The sequence below is a fragment of the Xenopus tropicalis genome, chromosome 6 (assembly GCF_000004195.4).
Source record: "Xenopus tropicalis strain Nigerian chromosome 6, UCB_Xtro_10.0, whole genome shotgun sequence".
NCBI classification, from domain to species: domain Eukaryota; kingdom Metazoa; phylum Chordata; class Amphibia; order Anura; family Pipidae; genus Xenopus; species Xenopus tropicalis.
Genome location: NC_030682.2, coordinates 52,072,079 through 52,097,546, shown reverse-complemented (window position 1 = coordinate 52,097,546; position 25,468 = coordinate 52,072,079). Strand labels below are relative to the sequence as shown.

Here is a 25,468-nt window from a genome sequence, read left to right as displayed (position 1 = left end):
CACCATTGGGCTTTACTTGTCTGCTTGCAGCTATTTCCATTTATTGCAGGTGAAATGTATTTTCTGCCTCAATACTATCAGATTTCAGAATGGCTTTTAGCAGATTGCATTTCGCTCTACAGACAGTAATGCCTATGGCACAGGTAACGTTACTGTGCCAGCAGATGGAGAAGCACCTAATGACTCTACATGCTGCCTGCCATTCACATAAATGGAAGCCTGGTTAATGTAACAGTGACATATTTTGTACACTTTGTATAATTCTTTTTTCCTGACTACTTTAAATGGAGAACAAGATAACGGATCTTTTATTTAACAGTCATTTTATTTAACGATCAACTTAGTAATACAACAAAGAAGAATTTACATTTCATATTGTTTTTTTACATTTAATAGACATGTTTACAATTTTTAGGTTTTTAGTGCACAGGAAATATATGTTCTTTTCATACATTGTTGGACTAAAGACTATATTTTCCAGTGTATTACAGCTTCCAGCAGATACCACATTGTTCTTTTACACCAAACGTGGACCCAACAGTTTTAGGGGAGAGAAGAGCAGTGGAAGGACAATCAAAGGACCAGATGGGGTGAAATCTGGGTAAATACTAGTTTGTTCTTCTGGATATAACTTTAATAACAGGAGAGCGACAATATTATATATTTAATATATTATCACCTAGTTATGAACAAGTGGTACTATGGCAGATTAAATGTTGGACAAAGGGGTTTTAGATACAAGGGGGGGTCATTTATCAACACTGGGCAAATTTACCCATAAGCAGTAACCCATGGCAACAAATCAAATTGTTTCTTTCAATGTACCTGCAGCTGGCTAAAAAAGCCAGTAACGGTGTTGATAAATGAGCCTCAAGAAGTCAAGTGTCACCTCCAATGAATTCTCTGTGCAGTTACAATGTGCCAAGGAACCTGCATTATTAACCCTTGTTAATGATTGTATGATTGTTTTTTTCCATTGATGAATGTTATCAAGCTTTGCCTGTTCTTGAAGATATGACTGCCAGTTCTTCCTCAAAGTAGAGAAGTTGGTCTACTATAAAGCACTCACTTGGCTTAGAGACCATACTCTCTAGTTGCTTCTTTACTTCCTTTTCACTGGTCTTATTTTGCCTTGCGCTTTTCAGGTAGCTATAGACCTTATCAAAGGATTTCTTGCCCATACTTTGCACAGCTGACCTAGTAAAGAAGAAATACACTTTAATTTAATGACACTTCATCATATAATTGGCATATAAGTGCCTAGAACTTTAGATACACAAGAGAAATACAGTAACATTACACATATCCATAGGGAAGAATAGCAAGAAAGCATTTTAGATATGAATACACTTACTGCATCTGTGTCAGCCAGGCCTGGACTGGCAATCTGTGGATTCTGGCAAATGCCAGAGGGGCTGCCTATAATGCCATAGATAGTCACTATTTACTGGGCTGGGGGGGCACAACATTTGGTTAACATTGTGTAATTGAAATGCCAGGGCCTGTTTTGAATTCCACTCCAGACCTGATGTCAGATGCAGACTTTGAACCTTAATGCTTGCATTTGTACCATCAGTCACCAAAAGAAACCCCAACCTGTGGTTTAAACACCAGTTAGTGTACAGTATATACGGAATGTTCTGAGAGCCAAATTACCGAAACCTTTGTTGCTTGGTAGAATGTAGGTTCATTGCTATTACTTTCATTGCATCCATTATTTCTAAACTAAATAAAGCCTTCATAACCTAAATGTGAAAAAAAGTAATAAAATGTCTTTGTTTTGCGCTACACCTGTGTAAGTCTAAGTGTAAATGTCAGTACACTACTGGCATATAAAAAGAAATATCTGATAGTTTTTTGGAAACTAGTGAGGGATAAACATTTGCTTCAGTAAGAACAGGGCTAGCTAAGAACCCAGTGTAATTCTGCTGGAAGCAAACCTTAGGCAAACAGCGTACATATCCACCAGTCAGGATAGAAAAGCTGTTGATCTGCTACAAAAGCCTTAAATAGGTAAAGCTACGCTTGCAAATGTTACTTGGCAACCCCCCCGGCATCTCCTGTACAGTGACCTCCTGCTTGATGAATAGATTTTATAGATCAAGAAAACTGCTGAAATAGGTGAACTGAATATATCTGAGTAAGCAGAGGTGGTTATGTTCCTTACGAATATAGTTCTGCCTTAAGCAAACCTGAGGCAAACACCATCCATATCTGCAATGGCTCAGTACCTGGTGCATGAGAAATCTAAAGGAATGAGAACTGTCTGGGATATTAAATATATACTTTTTTAAAGCTTTATATATATATATATAGATAATTCCAGCATTGAGGGTTTCTATTGCTGTACTTCTCATTAGCATTTCAAGGCTTAATATCTAAATCCCTTAATACCAAAACATAGAAGGAAACGCTGAATGCATTTTCTAAAATGGGGCACAAAAATTAAAACTGACTAATGTTTTTATATTGGAGATTATCAAGAATCAAGCAGGAATCCTCACCAAAATCTGATGAAAGTTATATTTTACAACAAACTATTTAATATCATTTTAGCTATTTTAGAAAAATGCAGGCTGAGAATCAGCCCCTCTGCTGGCATCAGTCTCCTACATGAACTATTGTGTTGACCGAGGTGCAGGCACACACGGCAGATATCGGCTCTGAAATACAAACTCTTGTTCTTTGCTAACATCCTCTGCTAAGAATCAGCCTCGTATGGCATCAGCTTTATGGAGCACTGCTGATTTGTCTGGGGACTATGAAATTGCCATAATGTGGGCAGTTTACTCAAAAATACTTCTAATTTACTTTGTTCTACTGGCTGCTTGTGGCCTACTCCTCCCAGCCTCATTTAGGCACAGGGCTCAGCATGGACAGACTGAGATACTCAGGGTTTCCATATAGATTTAAACTTTGTTTACTCCAAAATCAAAAGATTATATGGCTCACTGACCTGGGGCAAAAGATAAGCAATTGGTAACAGCGCAATAAATAAAAATTAAATCCAACACAAATGACCTCTTTAATGAAATGATTTTTCACAATAGAAACTGCACACTGTGCATATAAATCCACACAATTCTGCATTTCACAGTATATCCTAAGCAGAATAAAAGTTGTGTTGCAGTTGTAAAGTTATGTGACCTAATGTACTATAATCAGAGTAAGGGGTGTAACTTTAACAGTGATATTTAACCTATTTTAAAGTTTCTGTAACTTTTTGAGGCGTTTCTCCCTGCTGCAGATTATAGTATATTAGATCACGTAACTTTACAACTAAAACAAAACTTTTATCCTTATTAAGCTTTGGATATACTCTTCATATATTTTACTTTTATATCATAGAAACGCTTTTTATATACTGTGGAATTTCTATGCATAATTGTGTGGGATTATATGCACAGTGTGTTTCTACTGTGAAATGTCATTTAATTAAAGAAGTAATTTTTAAACCTGTTGATGTTATTTATAAGCGCTGTTACTAATTTTTTATTTTGTGATTAGTTTTCTTCTTTTCCCATTATTTTGCAGTATATGCAAGCTTGATAAGAGAAACCTACATCCCTCTCACCCACCCCCCCATGAATACATCACAGCCCACTGCAGACAGCACTGTATTCATGAGGGCAGCTGGAGGTCTATTTTTATAGCACAAAGAACTTTTCTAAAAGGAGGGAAACCACCTTTAAGTTTAACTGTTGCCTTTGAAAACTGCATGTTTTCTATTCTGTTCTGATGTATCAGGATATTTTATTAACCATGTTGAACATAGAAAAAGCTTACAAGGGAGGCAATAAAGTAATTCGCCAGGCATGGATTCGCAGTGAATTTCTGCATTTTGTCATTGGCACTTTTTTTGTGAAACAGTTGACAAAATTTGCCAAAAATTGTTGCAAGCATCAAGTGTAATATCACGCATCAAAAGAATTGTCTCGCACCAAAAAGAATTGTCTCGCACCAAAAAGAATTGTCTCGCACCAAAAAGAATTGTCTCGCACCAAAAAGAATTGTCTCGCACCAAAAAGAATTGTCTCGCACCAAAAAGAATTGTCTCGCACCAAAAAGAATTGTCTCTCTCATCAAAAGTATTGTTGCAACAATTTTTTGACTCGCATCATTTTCCCCGTTTTGCAAATTTTTTGCCATTTTTCAAATCATTTGAAAGATTTGCAAATTTTTCGGTCAAGCAAAATGGGACAGATTCACTCATCACTAGTACTGATAATCATCTACCTTGCAAGGACAAAAAACGGAGAAGCTTCATTTCCTTGCCTGACCTGCTTAGCACAAGAGATAACAAAAACATAGATTTATTGTGACTAAAACAATAGGTAAAACTTATGTTCGACACAAGCACTATTCATTGTACTAATGCTGAGCAACTTGGTTTTAATATCATTTTCAAAGGAAAAATGTAGCTTAAACACAGCAATGCCTGTTGAATCTCAAATGTGTAATATAGACCTTCTAACTCTAATAGTGATACTTTCTTCAATCATCATTGGACAGAAGAAAAAGATTCTCTTGTTTAGAAGCAGTTCTGCATTACAAGGGCTTTGTCATAGTTCAGCCTTTTCAACTTTGGCTAGTTCATTGTATTCTTATAAATATATTATCCTCTATAACCAGAGCAGTTACATTAACTGTTATATAATGTTTCTCCTGCTCGGGCCTATGCTAAACTAAATGGAAGCGGATCCTCAAAATAAAGCAGATTTGGCCAGACACCACACTCAATCATACTGCCTGACCATCTGGTGTATGGCAACTTTTGGGACAATTTCAAAAGATCATTCTGCAATCCTAGTGGATCAAGAATGATCTGTTCTGACAGAATTTCTGTTGGTTGGCCAAAAGGAAGTGAAGAGTAGCCATAATTGGGTAGACAGCCCAACTGAGTGGAACAATAGGAAAGTGGCCACTTGTATACAAAACATCTGTTTGTCCCACAGTCAGGCCAGTCAAAACACCATGCAGTGTGTGAGATAAGCTGTCAGCATTTGCTTTTTAATGATTTAATTCAGTAAATTCAAATTAAGCAATTGGCTGAAAGGCTGAATACTGAAAGTTCCTATCTATAAGACAAAATCTGACATTCCAGAATGATCTTACTGCAATGAATTAAGACGTTAGTGAAGACTCTATGCTGTTGTCCCTACAAAGTGACTTTCAAAGCTGGTTAAGTTGTAACCTCACAGATAAATGAAATCCTTGCCAGCTAATTGGTGCCAAGAGACACCCTAGCTCAAATATCTAAAAGAGCAGTGAGTTCTCTGAATGACAATGTGTGTGCTTTGAGGCTGATGACATTAAGACATGCGAGACCTTGCACCAGAGACAAATATCATACCAAGTGTGCAATTGAAAGAAACAATCTCAATCACGGACATACATATAGTACACAATAATTCAAAGGTTTGTTACACTGAAAAAATATTATTTTTTTTAGTGGATTTAAACATATATAACATGTTTTAAATTTATGTTGCTTATTTTATGGAGCAAAAAGATGTATTTTTATATTGTGAGAAATGATTTCAGCAGGGTTCTACACTGGAAATAAGTTCAAAATGGAGTAATAAATCTACATTAAATAAAGACACAATTGTGTCACTTATATTTAGCAATGCACTAAATCTATCATCTACAGATTTGCCAAGTACAAAATCCTCCATTGAACGTTATGCTTGGGAATCTGTTATTAGGACCTACAGCAGTGATTCCCAAGCTGTGGAGACCCTAGGGTGCCCAAAAGCAGAGAAAGTGGGGCCCTAACCTGAACACCAATTAAAATGAATTCTGAGGGCAATACTTATCTTTTTATTCAATTTGGCCATAGGGTAAAGAGTAGTGACTCTTATCTCCAAATTCTAACATTTTTAAAGCTTTTTTGTTTTTCCACAGCTCATGGGAACACAGGGTTCAAAGTCTCCCCAGTGTCACTAAGTGCCTACTAAAAGCTGGTTCAATTTTGTTGGCTGGTCCCCATTAGCATCCTCTGCATGGGTTCCGCCTGAACTGTCAGGAATAGTGCTAGAAAAATGTCAGTATTAAAACCAGAAGATGTCTCTTAAAATGTCAATTACATTTTAGTATTGATTTCCCATAACACTGAGGCTTGCTAACTATGACTTGCTGGATAGAGATTAAGAACCCTTACTGTAGTTAACCATTAACTTTGCTGGGTGAAATTTGCCATCTTGTGGATTGTGCTCCAGAGGCAACAAAACCTGATTAATAGGTATGTATGGTTCAAAGTCCTAATAAAGAATATATACTGCTAATTTTTCAAGATAGGTGCTAAAATGCACCAGAGCAGTTGCCATAACAATTGGTGGTAGACTGATTAAAACGACTTGCTGCTTGGTTGCCATGGGCAGCTGCACTTGTGCTACTTGGCACTTATGTTTGCAGATGAGACCTTGTGACAAGTTCTTTATTACATGTGAGAAGAGTTACATATACGGCTGCCACCTGCCTGGTATTTTATGGGCCTGGCCGGTAAAAATGATGCCTGATGCACATGTTATTAATAGGAAAAAAAGATAAAAATATAGGAAGGCCGGTATTTTTTCTTAGAAAAGGTGGCAACCCTAGTTACGTACATCCAGCTTTGAAAAATACCTTCATTTTTCTGCCCATTCTGTGCCTTAAGCAAGAACAAGAGAATAACTGGAAGTGGTTAAGCCATATGGAATCAGTGAATTCTGCCAATCCAGCATTTGTGCCCTTAACTTGTTACTGCATCTACAGATCACTAACATAACAAAATGATGTAGTAGGCAATTTTGTGGGCCCTACATTACTTCTAATAAGATTATAGTTTAACTTAGTTTCCTCCCACATGCTGTTTTATTTTGTACTAACAAAGGAAGATGCTCATTTGGCAGGTTGTGTCGGCAAGCTGTGTGTGCTTCTACCCTCTGGGCCCCACTGTAGCCCACAACATCTAAATAATCATTTTAGTACCTCATGGAGTTTGTCTTTATTTACAAACTGATTATGGTGTTCACATCCATTTATTATATTTTCTGCCCCATTTTACTTGTTTATTAGATCTTCCCAAGAGCGTTTACTACATTCTGATATGAATGCCTGTTACTGTTGACTCCAGCATGATTGCCATTAGTTTGCCATTATATTGTGCTACATTAGTTTCTGTGTTTTACCGTTTTTTAATTGAAGCTTAGGAAAGAAATAGGCTATAAATGTGTTTGAAGTAGTAGTAGTAGTTTGACCAGTTGTTGACTGGACCAGACTCCAGTTATTTCAAACAAAGATCAGTGCCTCTCCAGATAGATACCCTCTTTTCTGCTAATTTACAAAACACTCTAGGCTGCTGTCAGCTATCTAGGCTTAGGGAACGACTCACAATATATAATCTAAATGTAATATAAAAGTCAGGATACAAGCAAAATTAGCAATTCATTCAAATTACTTTACAAGCCTGCTTAGATAACATTGCAGTCTGCAATAGAATTTGCTAATTAGCCCTGTAGTATCAGCATCTATGGCAGATAAAACTGACAGGTGTTTTCAAACAACTCTTAAAGGAGAACTAAAGCTTACTAAAGAAGTAGGGCAGACATGTTCTACGATATGTTTTGGTCTGTTTTGGTCTGTACCAGCCCAAGGCAACCACAGCCCTTTAGCAGGGAAGATCTCTGCCTCCAAAGATGCCCCGGTAGCTCCCCATCTTCTTTTCTGCTGATTCACTGCATATGCTCTGTGCTGCTGTCAGTTATTCAGCTAAGGGTCTGATGCGCAATATACTATATATATAGATGAAAGTTCCAGTTAGGAACTGAAACGTTGGTCTAAATAAAAACCTCTGATTAATTTATCTGATCTTGCGACTCCTGTGTGAAAACCCTGTGTGTGCCGTCACTCCATATCTGTATATATATATATATATATATATATATATATATAGCATTAATGTCATAATATAAGGCTGATCAGTAATTAATACAGATTATTAGTACAAAATTTGAAGGCATGTATCATGAGTATGATAAAGATGCTGAACAGGTAGAGGCAGGGCATGACAGCTTTCTTGCGAAAGTTCGGGAGAGTTAATGAAAGCTGTCTTGTCCTGCCTCCGCCTTTCTCTGGGGAGGGCAGAAGTCTTCTCCGGAGCATAAAGAAAGTGACCGGTGACCCGTAGCAGGGCGTAGGGAGGCAGGGGCATGACAGCGTCGTAGGGGTTGTAGGCCACTACCAGCTAGTTTGGGTTGGTGGGTTCAAATGGCTGCAAGTCAGGGGTATAAATAGGTAGCTCAGTGCTTTCCCGCTTCCAGTCCATTTTAGACAGTACAGGAAAATGCCCACCCTCCCTCCCCAAACAGGTGAGTTGGTATTATAGTTTGGCTGGCAGAGTGGTTGAGTCTGGGAACCAATGGTTGCATGGTTATTGGTGGTTGGCACGCCTGGCACCTCAGGGGTAAGGAGGTGTGTCAGGAAGTGAGTTTGTTGAGGAGTAGGTGGATCCGGGCTAGGATGGCAGCTGGCAGCGCTAGTGGCATTGCGCAGTTATTAGAATGTTACGGTTGTTTGTTATACAAATGTTCAAGTTATCATATGTTCATGATATGTTATCTTATTTTCATGTTATGTTTGTTATGTTTATCATATGTTCATGTTATGCTATTTGCTTACAGTATGTGTTAAATTAAACTTCACTTGTTAATAAATGTTCTGCGGCCCTTTCCATCCAAAATCTGGTGTCCATGTAATTCTTCTGGGATAGGAGGGGTGGTGTGGTAGGTTGATAAGAGGTGGCGCAAGTCCCAACAATCAGGGGCGCTTCTGCCATGAGGCGAGTTGAGAAACTCGCCTCAGGCGGCAGAAGCGCCCCAGTTACAAGGGGCGGCAAAAAGCCGCTCCTGGTAACTTTAAGAGCCGAAATTCCGTTTTTTAAACCGGAAATTCGGCTCTTCTAGTGCAGAGAGCGCAATTGCGCTCTCTGCGCTAGCGATCAGACCACCCCCGGACCCGCTCCTGCGCTGGAGAGGTAAGCGCTGGGGAGTGGGAGGGGGGCCGCATCCAGGAGCCGCCTCAGGCGGCAAGAGGGGCCCAAACGCCCCTGCCAACAATGCGCCTGTCAGGGCCAGAACTAGGGGTAACTAGGCAAAAGAGGTTCGTGCCCTGGGCCCCCCAAGTGTTGCGGCCCTAATACATTCAGTATATAAAATATAGCATTTCAAGCCATATTCATTTTAAGGGATTAGTTCTCCATTAAGTTTAGCTTTTTAACAACTGCCCAAAGTATATGGAGTATGTGAATGTCATTGACACACAAAAGATGGTCTCAAATAAAAGAGGCTCCAATGTAAAACAATAAAGACATGGCTCATCTCTGTTATAGAACCACTGAAACTCGCTGCTGGTACAGTAAGTTCTGTATATAAAATACATTACTTTTTTATCTATATTCATTTTAAGGCTTTAAATGCCTTATTAAAATGGACAGTTTCTGAATTAAATAATAGAGTTTATTTCCACTGTAGGCTTTGAATATTTATTTTATTTACAACAACAGAACTATGGAAAACCCAAGAGCATCATAAGCTGTAAAATGTATTGAGTTATTAATATGTTATGTTCTCTCCACTTTATAGGACTATGTAGCCTTTCCTGTTTGCAGTAAGCTTTTAGTAAAGTTTACACGATGTGTAAATAAAATGTACTCAAGTGGCTAGGTCACAAGGATGCATATCTCATAAATATTTCACAAAGATCAAGCATTAATCCATCAAACAAATTGGTTTCATTGTCTAAGTAATGGAAGGTGTCATTACAAAGTAGGGCACATTGAATTGCATGGTTTCCAGGTTGTTTTACTATTCTTGGCAAAATGTACTGTTCTGTGTGCTGCCAGGGATTTGAAAGCTTATTAAATCTGCCTTTGATAAATTGTAAAAAATAATCATTTATATGTGGGTACTGTATAACTGTATACGTGTGTGTACTATTAGAATGTATGTGGCCATGAGAGATTCAGGGTTACAGGACTCCTGCTTTTAATAAGCTCTTATTGTGCTCTTAGGACAATTTTAATAAATAGGCAAAAGAGGCATTTGCCCAGAGCCCAGCAGGGTAGGGAGCCCTAGCACACCTTTCATCTGTGATAACGTTTGGCAGAAGCATCCTGCAGAGTTGGCAGGATGCTTCTGTCATTTTAATCAATTACAGTATGGTTATTCTTAATGTCTTTGCCTTTTACTTGTGGCATCATTTTGTTATTTTCCTACTCCCTAGCTTTTGGTCCAGGACATCACACCTGCGGATCATGTCTACTTCAGTAAGCGCAGACCATTTCTTACTTACTATATTGAATCTCACGTGCATGAGGGTTATTCTATCACAAATTTCTTGGGGCAGTGGGGGCCCACCAATGCAATTTTGCCCAGGGCCCGCTGAAAACTTAAAGTGGCCCTGTATGCTATTGTTGGTAGTTTTGGTCAGTGTAAAAATGTAAACTAATTATTAGTAGAAATATGTTTCTCTGCTGGCAGTAAGGTGCAGTAGTTAGTCTTTTCTGCCTTCCAATGTTGGGGTCCTGGGTTCAATTCCATCCAGGGGGCTAGCTACAAGGAGTATATAGTGATACTTATATAAATATGTTATTTACAATCCTGAACTGTGGTATGATGAATTAAGAGTTGTTGTGTAAAATAGTGCCATTTATTAAAGGTACTTTAACCACTGTTGGCATTGCTGCATTTTTTTGTTTGGTGCTGTTGGGTTCATCTCACCTCCTCTTGCAAACTGTATGCAGTGCACCTATCGACACTGGAACCCTGGAGCTACTGCCACCTTCATTAACTGACGTAGCAAACGTGTGTCTAAACAATTGAAGTAGACATCATTTTGACAATGAGCGCCAGAATTAATGACATGCTTACACCAAGGATTTTCACTGATTTGTGCCTGCACCATGAGTTTGTTTTAATGCACTGGCTACCAATGAATCATATACCCTTGCTCATGTTGTTAAATAAACATTTTTAGCAAAATAAATTGACTAGTAAAGTCTTCATATCCATGGGGGTATTATAGTTTAATATCTTTTTTTATGGCTCTCTGTTTGGGAAAACATAGCTAAAGCATATACATATATACAAATATAAATCTGGCTGACTGGGGAAATCCAGCTGAGAATTCAGTCAATCATAAGATAAGTTGTAATTGCCTGTTCACCTCAGGCAGCTTCCATGCCATCTAACTCACGTTCCAGAGGTATCATTAAGAATGTACCTGAACCCCCGAGGCAGCCCTCATCTAACACATGTTGGCTCCTTGCAAAGCTCCACTAGGATTCAATGTAGCCACATCTGCTCCCTGGAAATGACAGTTTTACTCTTACTTCAGTTATTGCTGAATAACTACATCATTACTGGGGATAAGGATTTTAGTATTTGGAAGTGTGAAGCCAAGACCATTGGGTAGTACTCTGTATCTTTTTAAATGCTTTTATTTTTTATCAAAAATATGCCTTTTATATCAAAAAAGGGGCAACAACATCTACAGGATCTTTCTCAAGGTAGACAGGCTCATTCCCCTAAATATGGGTAGGTGAATGTAGTAGTAGCATAGCTCACATTTGTTTGTAGATTTGCAAATCTATAAATCACAGTCACAGTCAATCACTAATGGACTCTGACACAGTCTTGGTTTCCTTGATGGTGATACTTATTTTCTTAGTGTCCTGTGGTTTCGGACATGTGCCATTTACTCAACCCCCTAGGCACAAATGTGTACTGTAAGCTTAATGGTCTCAGTTTGACTAAAATAAAATTAAATTGGCAGTTTGGGGCTTTTCCAGTTTTCCAGTTCTTTGCTCCTAGAACTTGACAGCTAAGCATTTAACTGGCTTATTAAAGAACATGGGGACATTTTTGAAAGGGTTCAATAACCCAGAGCTTCTAATCTGATGTTTGCCTTTTAAATTTGAAATTGCTCTAGGCAACTGTAGATTGATTGCTATGGGTTATGGAACCAGGGCAATCTATTGACCATGTTTCTGAATAAGCACATAATTATGTAATTGATTTTGTGTGTTAAGGTGGCCATACACGCACGATTATTATCATATGAAACTTTGTTTCGTACAATATTCGGTGCCTGTATTGCAGGAGACGAGGCAACCGATACCAGCCAAGGCCTTGGGTATCAGTCATCTCATTGATCGGGCAAGTGTTTAGTCCCGAATCATTAAGTAGAATTCTCTTTCTACCTGTGTTTCTGACGATTCAGCTCTGAATGTTAGTGGAGGGTACGAACGATCTTTCCTGCGACCATCAGTAACGTAATAATTGTAACGTGTATGGCCACCATTAGGCTTCCAGTTTAATGCTGGGAAGTGCAACTACCCATAAGAAAGAAATAAATATCAGACTACTTATAACAGTGATCACATTCTCTAGCAGTGACATAATATCATATTTAATGGGTCCTCCTACAACAAAATCTTTTCATGGCCAACCATCCTGTCAAAATTTGAAAAAGATTATATGGTTTACATACATAGACTGAAACTGTGTTACCATTAGAATCCTCACGTAATGTAGTGCAGGCATAGAGAAAAGTTGAAGGAAAAAACTAAATGATGAACATGGTATGGTTATCTTATGAGCTGAAGCAATTGGCAAAATGACAAAGGATGTAAGCTGGATGTAAGACACATTGATTAGTAAATTCATTGCATGTTACTTGGACAATGAACAGTTGTCCAGTGGACAAATCTGGTTGTCCCTAACTCAAATCCTGGCTCATATAAGCCTTGAACAGAGGAAGAAAAGTGGTGTTTTCTGCTATAAGGTAATATGCGTATTTATGAAATTTGTACTTAGTTAACCTTTTACTAATTAATTTGTTTAAATTTAAAAAGTTTCTGTATTTAGACTTGAAAAATCTCAATCTGCCCAAGTGGTCTGCTTGCATTGTCAAGCAGCATGGTCTATCCCATTTCCCAATCCATTCATGTCACTTTACCTTGCTAAGAATGGACTGGATCTTTACTGGGAAGTTAGTCATCTCCTCGTGTCTGGCTTTCCCTACAGTGCTCTGATTGCTTCTAAAGGGAACTATAAATCACTCTGTCAATGTCAAACTCTTCCGCTCTGATTCCACTCAGGCCTCATTAATATCCAGCATTAGAATAAAAGCCTGGCAAAGCAATGTGAAGGCTAAAAATGTCACATGAAAAAGAATGTTAAGGAATCCATATATCATTTTGATATGCAAGTCCTCATGTACTCAGGAATACAAACAAAGTACTGTATTCTATTAAACATGGGATTTTGGAATATTCTTCATTTCAGTGTTTCATGTTGTTGGAGAATACACCCCTCCAATATGTGGCAAATATAAATACAAAACTAAAATAATAAATGCCATAATGTACACCCTACTATAATTTCTAGTGATATATGAATATGTATGAAGGCTAGTGTTTTTCTCGGTAAACACTTCATATTGAAGTATGAGCAGCACTTTGGATTTCAACATGTATTGATGGGAAATTAGAAAGCAAAAAGAAACCAGTAATTTACAGGTAATTCCCCTGACATTTAAACTGCTTGTGCATTACTAATAGGGTAGCCATCTAGCTGAACACAATGGCTATAAGAAGGCCAATATTTTATCAGAAAGATTGGCAACCCTAATTACGTAAAGGGTAAAGTACTTGTACTTGTAATAGTAACAACATTAGGAACTGCTTTAAAAAGTGATCATTATAAATACAGTGGCTTGCAAAAGTATTCGGCCCCCTTGAACTTTTCCACATTTTGTCACATTACAGCCACAAACATGAATCAATTTTATTGAAATTCCACGTGAAAGACCAATACAAAGTGGTGTACACGTGAGAAGTGGAACGAAAATCATACATGATTCCAAACATTTTTTACAAATAAATAACTGCAAAGTGGGGTGTGCGTAATTATTCAGCCCCCTTTGGTCTGAGCGCAGTCAGTTGCCCATAGACATTGCCTGATGAGTGCTAATGACTAAATAGAGTGCACCTGTGTGTAATCTAATGTCAGTACAAATACAGCTGCTCTATGACGGCCTCAGAGGTTGTCTAAGAGAATATTGGGAGCAACAACACCATGAAGTCCAAAGAACACACCAGACAGGTCAGGGATAAAGTTATTGAGAAATTTAAAGCAGGCTTAGGCTACAAAAAGATTTCCAAAGCCTTGAACATCCCACGGAGCACTGTTCAAGCGATCATTCAGAAATGGCAGGAATATGGCACAACTGTAAACCTACCAAGACAAGGCCGTCCACCTAAACTCACAGGCCAAACAAGGAGAGCGCTGATCAGAAATGCAGCCAAGAGGCCCATGGTGACTCTGGACGAGCTGCAGAGATCAGGTGGGGGAATCTGTCCATAGGAAAACTATTAGTCGTGCACTGCACAAAGTTGGCCTTTATGGAAGAGTGGCAAGAAGAAAGCCATTGTTAACAGAAAACCATAAGAAGTCCCGTTTGCAGTTTGCCACAAGCCATGTGGGGGACACAGCAAACATGTGGAAGAAGGTGCTCTGGTCAGATGAGACCAAAATGGAACTTTTTGGCCAAAATGCAAAACGCTATGTGTGGCGGAAAACTAACACTGCACATCACTCTGAACACACCATCCCCACTGTCAAATATGGTGGTGGCAGCATCATGCTCTGGGGGTGCTTCTCTTCAGCAGGGACAGGGAAGCTGGTCAGAGTTGATGGGAAGATGGATGGAGCCAAATACAGGGCAATCTTGGAAGAAAACCTCTTGGAGTCTGCAAAAGACTTGAGACTGGGGCGGAGGTTCACCTTCCAGCAGGACAACGACCCTAAACATAAAGCCAGGGCAACAATGGAATGGTTTAAAACAAAACATATCCATGTGTTAGAATGCCCAGTCAAAGTCCAGATCTAAATCCAATCGAGAATCTGTGGCAAGATCTGAAAACTGCTGTTCACAAACGCTGTCCATCTAATCTGACTGAGCTGGAGCTGTTTTGCAAAGAAGAATGGGCAAGGATTTCAGTCTCTAGATGTGCAAAGCTGGTAGAGACATACCCTAAAAGCCTGGCAGCTGTAATTGCAGCAAAAGGTGGTTCTACAAAGTATTGACTCAGGGGGCTGAATAATTACGCACACCCCACTTTGCAGTTATTTATTTGTAAAAAATTTTTGGAATCATGTATGATTTTCATTCCACTTCTCACGTGTACACCACTTTGTATTGGTCTTTCACGTGGAATTCCAATAAAATTGATTCATGTTTGTGGCTGTAATGTGACAAAATGTGGAAAAGTTCAAGGGGGCCGAATACTTTTGCAAGCCACTGTATATAGTAATACAAATGCCATGAACTGTATAGAAGCTTCTGACCAGAAGGGTATGACCATATACTGCATTTCTTTAGCATATGTAAAAAATAAAAGGAAATTATGAACAATGGGAAATTAATTTGTGATATAAATATGCAAAAAGTCAGCTCAGCGTCGCTAAGTCCTTCATGCCTTCTGTTCCGAATTGCACTTTGTTACACCTATTTATGCAGTGGAACCCTGGGGGCCACTACCATCTCCAGAACAAAATTAGGCTGGAGTTATAGAGAAAAAACACACTGAATTATGGGAAAAAAACATGGCGATTGCGCTCAGAATTGCATTTTGCCCACTGCACTTGCGCACATAAATGAGCCCAAGTATCTTTAGAGTGTTTTAGACTGTAAGGCTCATTTACGTCTGCAAGTGCAGTGAGCACAAATTTTTTTTTTTCCGAAAATATTTGCACAATTGTCCCAGATGTGCAATAAAGCACACATGTGGTTGCATTCATCTTGGCTAACTGGCACAGTAAGTAACAGTAAGCACAGTGCAATTGCATCAAGAGAGTCTGTTTGAATCTTCAATAACCCTGAAATTCTGGGAGAAAAAACATAGTTTCTAAGTCTGCCTGAAGTCACGTGTGTGACGTGTGCCTTATTCTTTTAGTGCAGTTGATTTGCACAGGGGGCTGGGGGCTTTGTGCTATTTTTTTCCAAAAATTTCCATTGTCATTTTGTCACAAGGCTCTGAGGGAACCCCTGAGCTACTGCCTTGCTTGGAGGGGGCGCAGCCTATCTTTATTCAGAATGAAATATAGGAAGGACTGAGCTATGCTGGGCATGACTATAGGGAGGAGCAAGGAGTGAATTTTAATGCAAGTACCTTTAATGAAAGTGGTTTTTATGTGCAACTGACTGTGGGGAAAAGTGCAAGTTGCCCACTACGCTTGTGCATGTAAATGAGCCCTTATGCCTTTTAATTATTGTACTGTAAGTTAAAGCTGCTGTGCTGGGATGGTCAATCTGCGTATGTCAGAAATGTCTGAAAATTAAAATTGATTATGGCTATTATTATTCCATTTAGAAAAAGGATAGAAGGACTTTGAGAGGCAGAGCACCTCCACTAAGCCATTAAAACGTAGCAGCACTTTCAATTAAATCCCCACTTAAACAGAAGATTAAATGAATGTTCAAGGAGCTGAAGATGCAATACATAGACAAGGCCACTTGACCTTTACAATAATAATAATAATAACAAAATCCATGTAATTATCAAGGCTACTTATAAACTCTTGAGAGATTTTTAAAAGATGTTCCAAAAAAGGATGAAATGGTTTCTACAGTTTAGACAAATGGGAAAATGTTGTGCTCTATCTGCAAGATGAGAAGAGAGCGCCTAATGCAGCACTTCTACATGACAGTAATAGAATAAGGATTTGACAATGGAATCCAGTACTGACAGATAGTCCTGCCGGCTGCAGCACCAAGAAAGTCATTAACACTACAGAAAGTAGGAAGTCAACAGTTGGTCTGTGTATGGTGCAATAAGTTACCATTCTCAAGGAAGCTGATAAAGAATTTCTCAACCCTTTAGTTGTTAGGTATATGTATGTACAGAAAAAGGTGATATGTGCTAGTCATTTTAATGGAAACAGGTGTGATTATTATCCTTTTAATGAAGTAACAAACAGTCTGCAAACAGTTTCCTCAGTTTCCTCTGTATGTAAGTGCACCAAAGTAATTTCTTTCAGTTACATTCATACTTAGTTTTGACTACAGGCTGCTGACTAAGGCTAATGCCAGACGAGGCGTAGGCGGATATTTTCGGCAAATGGAAAAAGGCCTGCTGAAAATACCGCCTCCTACATGTGCCTGCACCCGAGCGTATCTCATTCATTCTGATGCAGGCACATGTAGGAGGCGTAGGTGGAATTTTGCTTTTATGCTTGCCGAAAATATCCGCCCTACGCCTCGTGTGGCATTAGCCTAAAGCTATTGCTATCTACTTACTAATGTGCTACAGCTGAACTGAGCAAAAAACTTTTTGATTTTCATGTTCATGTGGCTGCAATTAGACTGGGCCTGGGAGTAAGAGGGCAGGCTACAGGAACAGGACCAAAGGCTACAGCTGAGTTGAGCAAAAAGAACTCATGTGGCTGCAAAAAGGGTCTGGGACTGTCTGAGTGGGTCTGGGAGGGAGTGAGAGGTCAGACTGAATTCAGCTGAGCAAAACAAACAAATAAAAAACAACAACAAGAAAAAAACCTCTTTGATAAGATTATTATATGACTGCAAAAGGGTCTGGAATTGGGCCTGGGACTGTCTGAGTGGGTCTGGATGGGAAGGGAATGAAAGAGCAGGCTACAGGACCAAGGCTACAGCTGAGCTGAGCAAAACAATTTCTATTTTTCTCTAGTTATCTCATATGGTTGTAAATAAAAAGTGTTGTTGGGAGTCTGGGACTGACTGGGTCGGAGAAGGAGTGAGGGCAGGGTGCAGGACCAAGGCTAAAGCTGACCTGAGCAAAACAGTTTCTACAACTCTCTAGTTATCTCATCTGGCTGTTAAATAATTCTATTTCTAAGTGTTGTCTTGAACTGAACTGCCTGACTGGGTCTGGGAAGGAGTGCAGGCACAGGACCAAGGCCACAGCTGAACTACTTCCTAGTTACATGAGGGGAGTTGAAAGACAATAAAATACATGTTGACAGATCTGTGTAAGCATGCCTTTGGGGTTGCTAAAAGGAAGAAGAAAAAGAAAGAGGAAATAAAGACAATAAAACAAAAGTGTTTTTTAGTGCCAAAGCATCAACATCTTTAGTCGGATGGTGATGAACAAGTTCCACCATAAGTGTAGATAGTAGTACTGCAGAGCATTCAAATGTTGCCAGTACATATGATGTCTCTAATATGGAGCAAACACTCCTTTATGATTTCTGATGTGTGAAAGCCCTGTAGATTTTAATAAACCTAGGTCTGATAAACAAGGAACTCCATAAGTCAAATTGCTGATGCTGATCAAACTATACAAAGTATAAACTATACTAAACTATAGTCTTAAGTCCTGCATCACATCCAAGCACCCAGAATACAGCTTGTTACAGTTCTATCTGCACTATAAATAAAAAAGCTGTGGAGATACAGAAGTAGCTGCTATGCTGCAGAGTCCATTGGCCACGGAATGTAAAGAAATTGAAGATGATGCTATTTCCCAGCAGCCCCAATGTGCTACACTGGAAATCCCAACAACTTCAAATGGAACTGAGAAACATGTTATTAGGAGCTATTCTTTTGATCCTGCTGAGTGGGGTAATAACATTTCAAGGCTTGCGTGAATATTTTTCTAGGAATCCAATTCAAAATAAATGTTTGGACTTTTCTGCAACTAAAAGAACATATACTGATATCTGACTAAAGAACTATAGATATGGAAAATAAATTATGCTGAATGTATTACTCGTGACTGGATTATCTACTTGCGCTCAACAGAAAGTATATTCTGTGTGCCATGTAAACATGTTTCATGCCCTTGCAACATCAGGTTTTAATGACTGGAAAATGCTGCTGCAAGATTAAGGGAGCATGAGGATTCACCTGATTAACAGCTGTGTTTTCATATTCACAGAGAGCAAACCCTGAATGCAGAATAGACCGTGCTTTTCTTGAACAACAAGTTCATCAACAGAAGCACTGGCAGGAGGTTTTAAGAGGAATTGTTGATGTTGTAAAGTTCCTTGAAGAACATGGCTTACCATTAAGGTGAATGTGCTCTTTGGATCCCCACAGAATGGGATATTTCTTGAAAACACTTTATTATCATTTCTGTCATTTAATGAAAATAAATATTCAGGGTTGCCGGGGCCAAAGCTTCAATAATTCCAGAAATATGTCTTGGATTGCAAGCTAGAATTTTTGTAATCAGTTGACATATTATGTGCCTTGTTCTACACATTCACTAAATTCAGTAGGGACATGTGCTGCAAAATCCTGTGTAAAAGCAGCTTCATTTTTTACTTTATTGGAGTGCATTTATGTTTTTTTTTCTCTTCATCCACTCATAGATGGACCATACGAAAAAATTAGCTTAGCAAAGTCTATCCTGTACAAGATGGGCTGCTTGTTCTGATTCCACTAAAGCACCAGAAATAGGTTTTCAGAATGTGAATAATGCTCTCAAAGAATTAGAGACTTCTGATCACCGAGTAAGGGCTCGACATGAGGCTAAATCTCTGTCAGCAAAAATCAATAACTTTGAAACCGCCGTTCTTCTTGTGGTGAGGGGGAACATCCTAGAAAGGCTAAATGCATCAAGCAAAACTTTGCAGAAGATCACAGTCTGTCTTTCAGAAGTAGTCATGCTTTATAACTCACTGGGGCTGATTCACTAAAGTGCGATAAAATTTATCGCACGCTTTTTTGCGTTAAATTAGTCACGATAATTAGTGCGCGATTCACCATAGTATTATTGTGTGCGTTAAGTCGCCATATCGCATGCGTTATTTTTTGCGCGACCGCATGCGCCAGTTTTATCGCATGCGTTAATTTCCACGCTGAAAAGAATACGATCGCATGATTCACAATCACTTAGGCGCGCTAAATATTGCATTAGGCTATGCGAAAATTAACACCTACTACAGGCAGACAATAAATTATAGAAAAGTACAGTAAATGAGTTTTTGGCAATAAAATATGGACTTTGCAGTGTTATTTATTCAAGTCTGTGTTTCCCCTAGAGTGACGCAGCCGTCAGTTTGCAGGGAAATAGTCATTTTTAATACAGTAATTTTCCGCAAGTATTGGCGTGTATGGCTAACATGGTGTGCGTTCATTCGCACGACTATTTATATGCGGCTACAAGTGATGAAATGTTTCGGCAGGCATGGATTCGCAGCGAATTTTTGGACGTGCGGCGAATTTTTCTGCAGCGAATTTTTTCATGCGTTTCGCAAAACAATCTGCCAATGGCAAAACGCATGAAAAATTCGCCACGCAAAAATTCACTGCACAATTTTTTTGCCCGCACAACATTTTTGCCGTGTCGTGGATCTTTCGAAAAATTTGCTAATTTTTAACCCAAAGATAACCAGAACACATTTGCTCATCACTAGTGGCTACTATTTATAAGCATCTACTATTTATATGCTACCATTTATATGCTACCATTTATATGCGGCGACAATTTATATACACTATTTCTAAGCTACTATTCATATGCGGCGACTATTCGCGTGCGTTATTTAGCGCATGTACCGTCAAATACCACTTGAAAATAGTCATCGCGAGTTAAATAACGCATGCAATATCGCGCGTAAAATAGCGCTAGTATGCTTATAGTGACGAAAAAGGCAGAATCCTGGCCGAATACCGAACCAAATCCTGGATTCGGTGCATCCCTAGAAAAAAATCGAGTGCAAATCCCGCCGGCTCAGCCCTCTCCCCAGCTGTGTGTGTAATTTTAAGTTGATTCTTACACATAAAGGAGAGTTTATGAAAATAATGCTTTAGCAATATTACTTTGAATTTCTGCAGATATGGGAAGTGTAACTTGTATTTAGGCAAGTTCTGCCTACATTACACAAGTATTGCTGCTTGGGATTCCCAATTCCTGGCAAGTGTTGCTTCCATTCATCTAAGTGCACTAAGTTGTTAAAAGCTCACAGGGTAGGGGAACCAGTGGCTCCAGTGTTTTTGTAACTTCTGTGGCTATAATTTCATCATGTTGCTGCTATTAAAATGGCAGGATGCTATATTCATTTTATAGGTATGCTCTGTGTGTTCAGTGTTGGACATGCTGCCTTTTGTTATTTAAATAAATGTATAAATTAGCTATTGGTTTAAATTTGAGTATAAATAAGAAAATGGTCCCTATTAAAAACCTGATTATTTTATTTCAGTAGCAGTGTATTAAACAAGTTCTACTGGTAACAAACTAACACTTTATGCATGGGGTATATTTATCATGCTGTGTAAAAAGTAGAGTGAAACATTACCAGAGATGTTGCTTATAGCAGCCAATCAGATGCTTTGCTTTGGTTTTCTAACTTTTGAAATCTAATAGCTGATTGGTTGCCCTGGGCAACATCACCGGTAATGCTTCACTCCACTTTTTACACAGCATGATAAATATACCCCTTATTGCTAGTAAGTGCCACAATCCACTGATTGTCCTTTTAGTGCACAAGGTGAATGCAAAGTGTATTCTAAAGACAATGAACAGAATGAATACCTTCTGTCAGTTTACTGTGCAAAGCAGGTATAAAGGTGCGCTACTTTTGCAGCTGTAGGTTTAGGTGGTTGGAGGTGGGGGCCCCAAAAGAACTACCTTGCCTAGGGCCCCATTTAGTCTTTATCCGGCTTTGCTACCTAGTTTAAGTCCTCTGGTCTTTGTGTAACACTAACCCTATAACAATTTATCCCAGTTGCCAGTAAGCACCCTTAGTGCTTTAGTATTTAATGACATGAGATCATTTTACTGTTGTAAAATGATATTTGAAGCTGCATATATTTGAACTGTTTCATAGGTGGCAATCCCTTAACTATTTACTATATTGTACAGTATGTAATACTGGAAAGCAATTTATTTCAATGCATGCAGTATGTATTCCATATCGGTGTCTTATAAAAATGCTGCAAATGTGTATTCATAAAGATAGTGAAGGTCCTTGAGCTCCATTGTCATAGTGGGGCAGGGTGAAAAGCGCAAAAAACATGGAAGCTTGCACCTGTCTGTTGCTCTTCATGCCCTTCCCCACCATCAGTAAATGAGGTCCACAACGAGGTCTCCTGTTATATATATAATGGTGCTTTTTTCATGATGAACATGCTATTGCTATTTTTTGGTGACTGCTGCCCTTATGTGTCATACAGCCCAGCAATTCCTAATAACAATAAGAACAAAGGAAAGCCGCATTCCTGTCATAGGAAATACCAGTGGAAAGACAGAGAACAGAACAATGGAAATAATCCTTTGTGGAAGGTAGCCTCTTCATACATTATGTTTAGGATCTAGCAAGATTTGAGTCTGATATGGGTGAACGTAGGTTGTAAGATGGAAAGCAGACCTAAGTAACACATAAAGAAGTCACTTAGTGTATTTCACAGTCAGCTGTCCCTAGTGACTTCATTTACCTGAAAAGTTCAAACTGTGATGAGACATAAATCAGCCTAGATGTTTTCCTATAAATACAAGACAAGCTACTTGTGCTATAAAACTCAGAGGAGTTTTTGCAAGTGGATGGACTTGGAAGATCAGGTAAAAAGCCACAAGATAAAACATTTATAAATGGGTTAGGAATAAGAGTTTTAAAATAATAGTTCTAGCCCTGTTTGATTCAAGTACCTTAAATAGAGAATTTTAACAAAAAGCATTTTTGAAAGAATTCTTAACATTACAGGTACGTTTTTATTACAAAGTTGCAATTTCTAGTTTAACATTTAAGGTGCACCAGCAAGACATTTTCATTTGTTCTTTGAAACCAAAAACAAGCAATGGTTCACTGCATTATATTTATACTGACTATTCCATAAAAAGATGCCTTAGAGGGAGTGATATTCTTAATGAGCAGCAGTGCCAGGCCAAGAGGCAATTGCGCCCAAGGCAAACTGCCAAATGGGTGCACCCCCTTTCTCTTTGAGAGCACACACACGCGTGCAGGAGTGACAAGCAGATGTAATCAGCAAACTATGTAGAAGCCTAGATCACAGTGAAAGTTGGAAAATCGATTCTTTAGGGCCCTAACCTAGGGGAAGGAAGAAATAGTACATCCCCCGAGATGGCGCCACAGGCACTTCCCTATTCCTCTAGTTTCAGCCCTGATGAGAAGTGCAAGACAACAGAAATTCCATCTAAACCAGTTCCTCATTCTTTTGTCAACTCTATTGTCCAGGAATATCATCCCGCCCCCATATAGGGTTTACCTTGATGTGGCATGGTGGCTTACCAATTTTATGATGATAACTTTGTAACTAATTCATTCAAGTTTTTCCACATTGTTGGCACTTAAGAAATATCAAACATTCACATTTTTGCCATGGTTCTGATTTTTTTTTTGCTCTAAAACTCTTGCATTTCTAATTAGGAAATCCTTAATCAAAATTCAAGAGTTTTAGAGCAAAAAAAAATCAGAATCATGGCAAAAATTTGCATTTGGATATTGATACATGCTTCTGCTATCCACTGCGCAACATAGTGTGGTGGGGGGTAATGTAGTATACTGTATGTTCTCTGCTAATCCCATCCAAACACTTTCTTCCAGGGAAAATATTTATCACTTATCTAAAGTTAAATCTTTACTGGTCTCTATTTGAACCTGCTTATTAGTTGGCTGACTGAGCGCTGGCACAAGGGTGTTTCTAGCAGCTGGTCAATGTTACAGCATGGGTTAGACAGAGCACTGGCAAATTCTTTCTGTGTTTTGTGTAATAATAGTAACTTATGTATCCTCAGCATCTGCTTACATCTGTACTCTGAAACCACAACTTACTCTCTCATGCGCTTCAGCTTGGTTTGTGCCATGGTATCATTTATAGCTCTTGATCTCAAGGGAACGGGTGGAGACATGTTGGTGGCAGCATCTGTATCTACAGATCAATAGAGACAGACACAATGTCATTCACTGTGCAACAGAAAATGATTTTGTAACACTAACAAGAACACAGAGAATAACCTAAAATTAGTTATAAAGCATAGCAACGCATTATATTGAATATAATGAGGTTGTAAATGGAATTAATTTCAATGACTTGACTCAAAAGGTAAAGTAAGAGATTGACAGCTATGAACACAGTTGAAAGCTGGGCACTTTATTGCAAATGGTATCCTATTACTATAATGAGAATATACATGTGTGCATTTTAGTCTGTGATCCTAAAGACTACAGATTTCCTGATTGATTTTTCATTGCTGGCCTTGCACCATGACAGAATGAGAGTTTAAACTGAGAGCACTTCTAACAACTAAAATATAATGTAAATGTAAAATAAATGTTTTATGGTTTTTTTATTGCAAAATGTTAGGTTAACTTGAATAATGGCAAGGGCACTGCATTGGAAAGTTCATAAACATTTTTCATGATTGAATTTCTACTATGTTTTGTCTACAATTTCACCATTTGATGAATCGGTACTTAAAGCTCTGCAACTTGTTTGCAGAGACTGAGAATAAATCTCTCTTTCGCTTTATGCTGCCTCTGTGCTGTGGTTTTAGAAAGATAAATGCTTACAGAAGAAATACAGAAAAAACACAAGTTTAAGAAATGTATAAGTGAATAAAGAGGAGATTGGCTACTGAATACTGGGAACCACAAAATATCCAAATTACTCAATGAATAACATGTATTTGTACTAAAAATTATCAGTATGTATTTAAAAAGGAAAACTGTGCATTTTATAATTGATTTCTCTATATAAAACAAATTTGTAAATATGCGAATAAAGTATTTTGAATGGGAAATGAATAAATTACCTACAGCAGACAAGTAATGAAATCCCATAAATAGGGTGCAAAGTGGTAGTACAGGTATCGGACCCCTTATCCGGAAACCCGTTATCCAGAAAGCTCCGAATTACGAAATGCCCGTCTCCCATAGACTCCATTTTAATCAAATAATTCAGAATTTTAAAACTGATTTCCTTTTTCTATGTAGAAATAAAACAGAACCTTGTAATTGATTCCAACTAAGATATAATTAATCGTTATTGGATGCAAAACAATCCTATTGGGTTTAATTAATGTTTTATTGATTTTTTAGTAGACTTAAGGTATTGAGATCCAAATTACGGAAAGACCCCTTATCCGGAATACCCTTGGTCCCGAGCATTCTGGATAATGGGTCCTATACCTGTACTAGAAAAGAGTATAGGGGCAAAATACAGCCCATTTGCCTGCAAACCCACTTAGCCTGTTAGTTGATGTAAAGATGTCCACTCTCCACTAGTTGCAGATCAGTTTTTTTTCAATCAAGTTATTGTTTCTCACCATCTCCACCAAAATATTCTGCCACCACCAGGTAGTGGTAAAGGCTTCAACACCAATCAGCCTGTCATAGAGTTTTGCCATTCCATATAATAATGTGCAAAGCTGCCATAAATGCATTCCTTATACATCACCTGTGCCCCAAAGCCCCTCAATTATAAG

At 38.5% G+C, this 25,468-nt stretch overlaps 1 protein-coding gene across 1 annotated transcript in view; it reads right to left on the bottom strand.

Moving 5' to 3' along the window:
* Window positions 1–306: 306 nt before the first annotated feature.
* The window catches only part of nek11 (NIMA-related kinase 11), a 128,146-nt gene continuing 102,984 nt past the window's right edge, over window positions 307–25,468 (bottom strand). Inside the window, 2 exon segments of the mRNA NM_001078968.1 lie at window positions 307–1,197; window positions 23,817–23,913. Coding sequence (NP_001072436.1) covers window positions 990–1,197; window positions 23,817–23,913 — 305 coding nt within the window. The 3' untranslated portion in view covers window positions 307–989.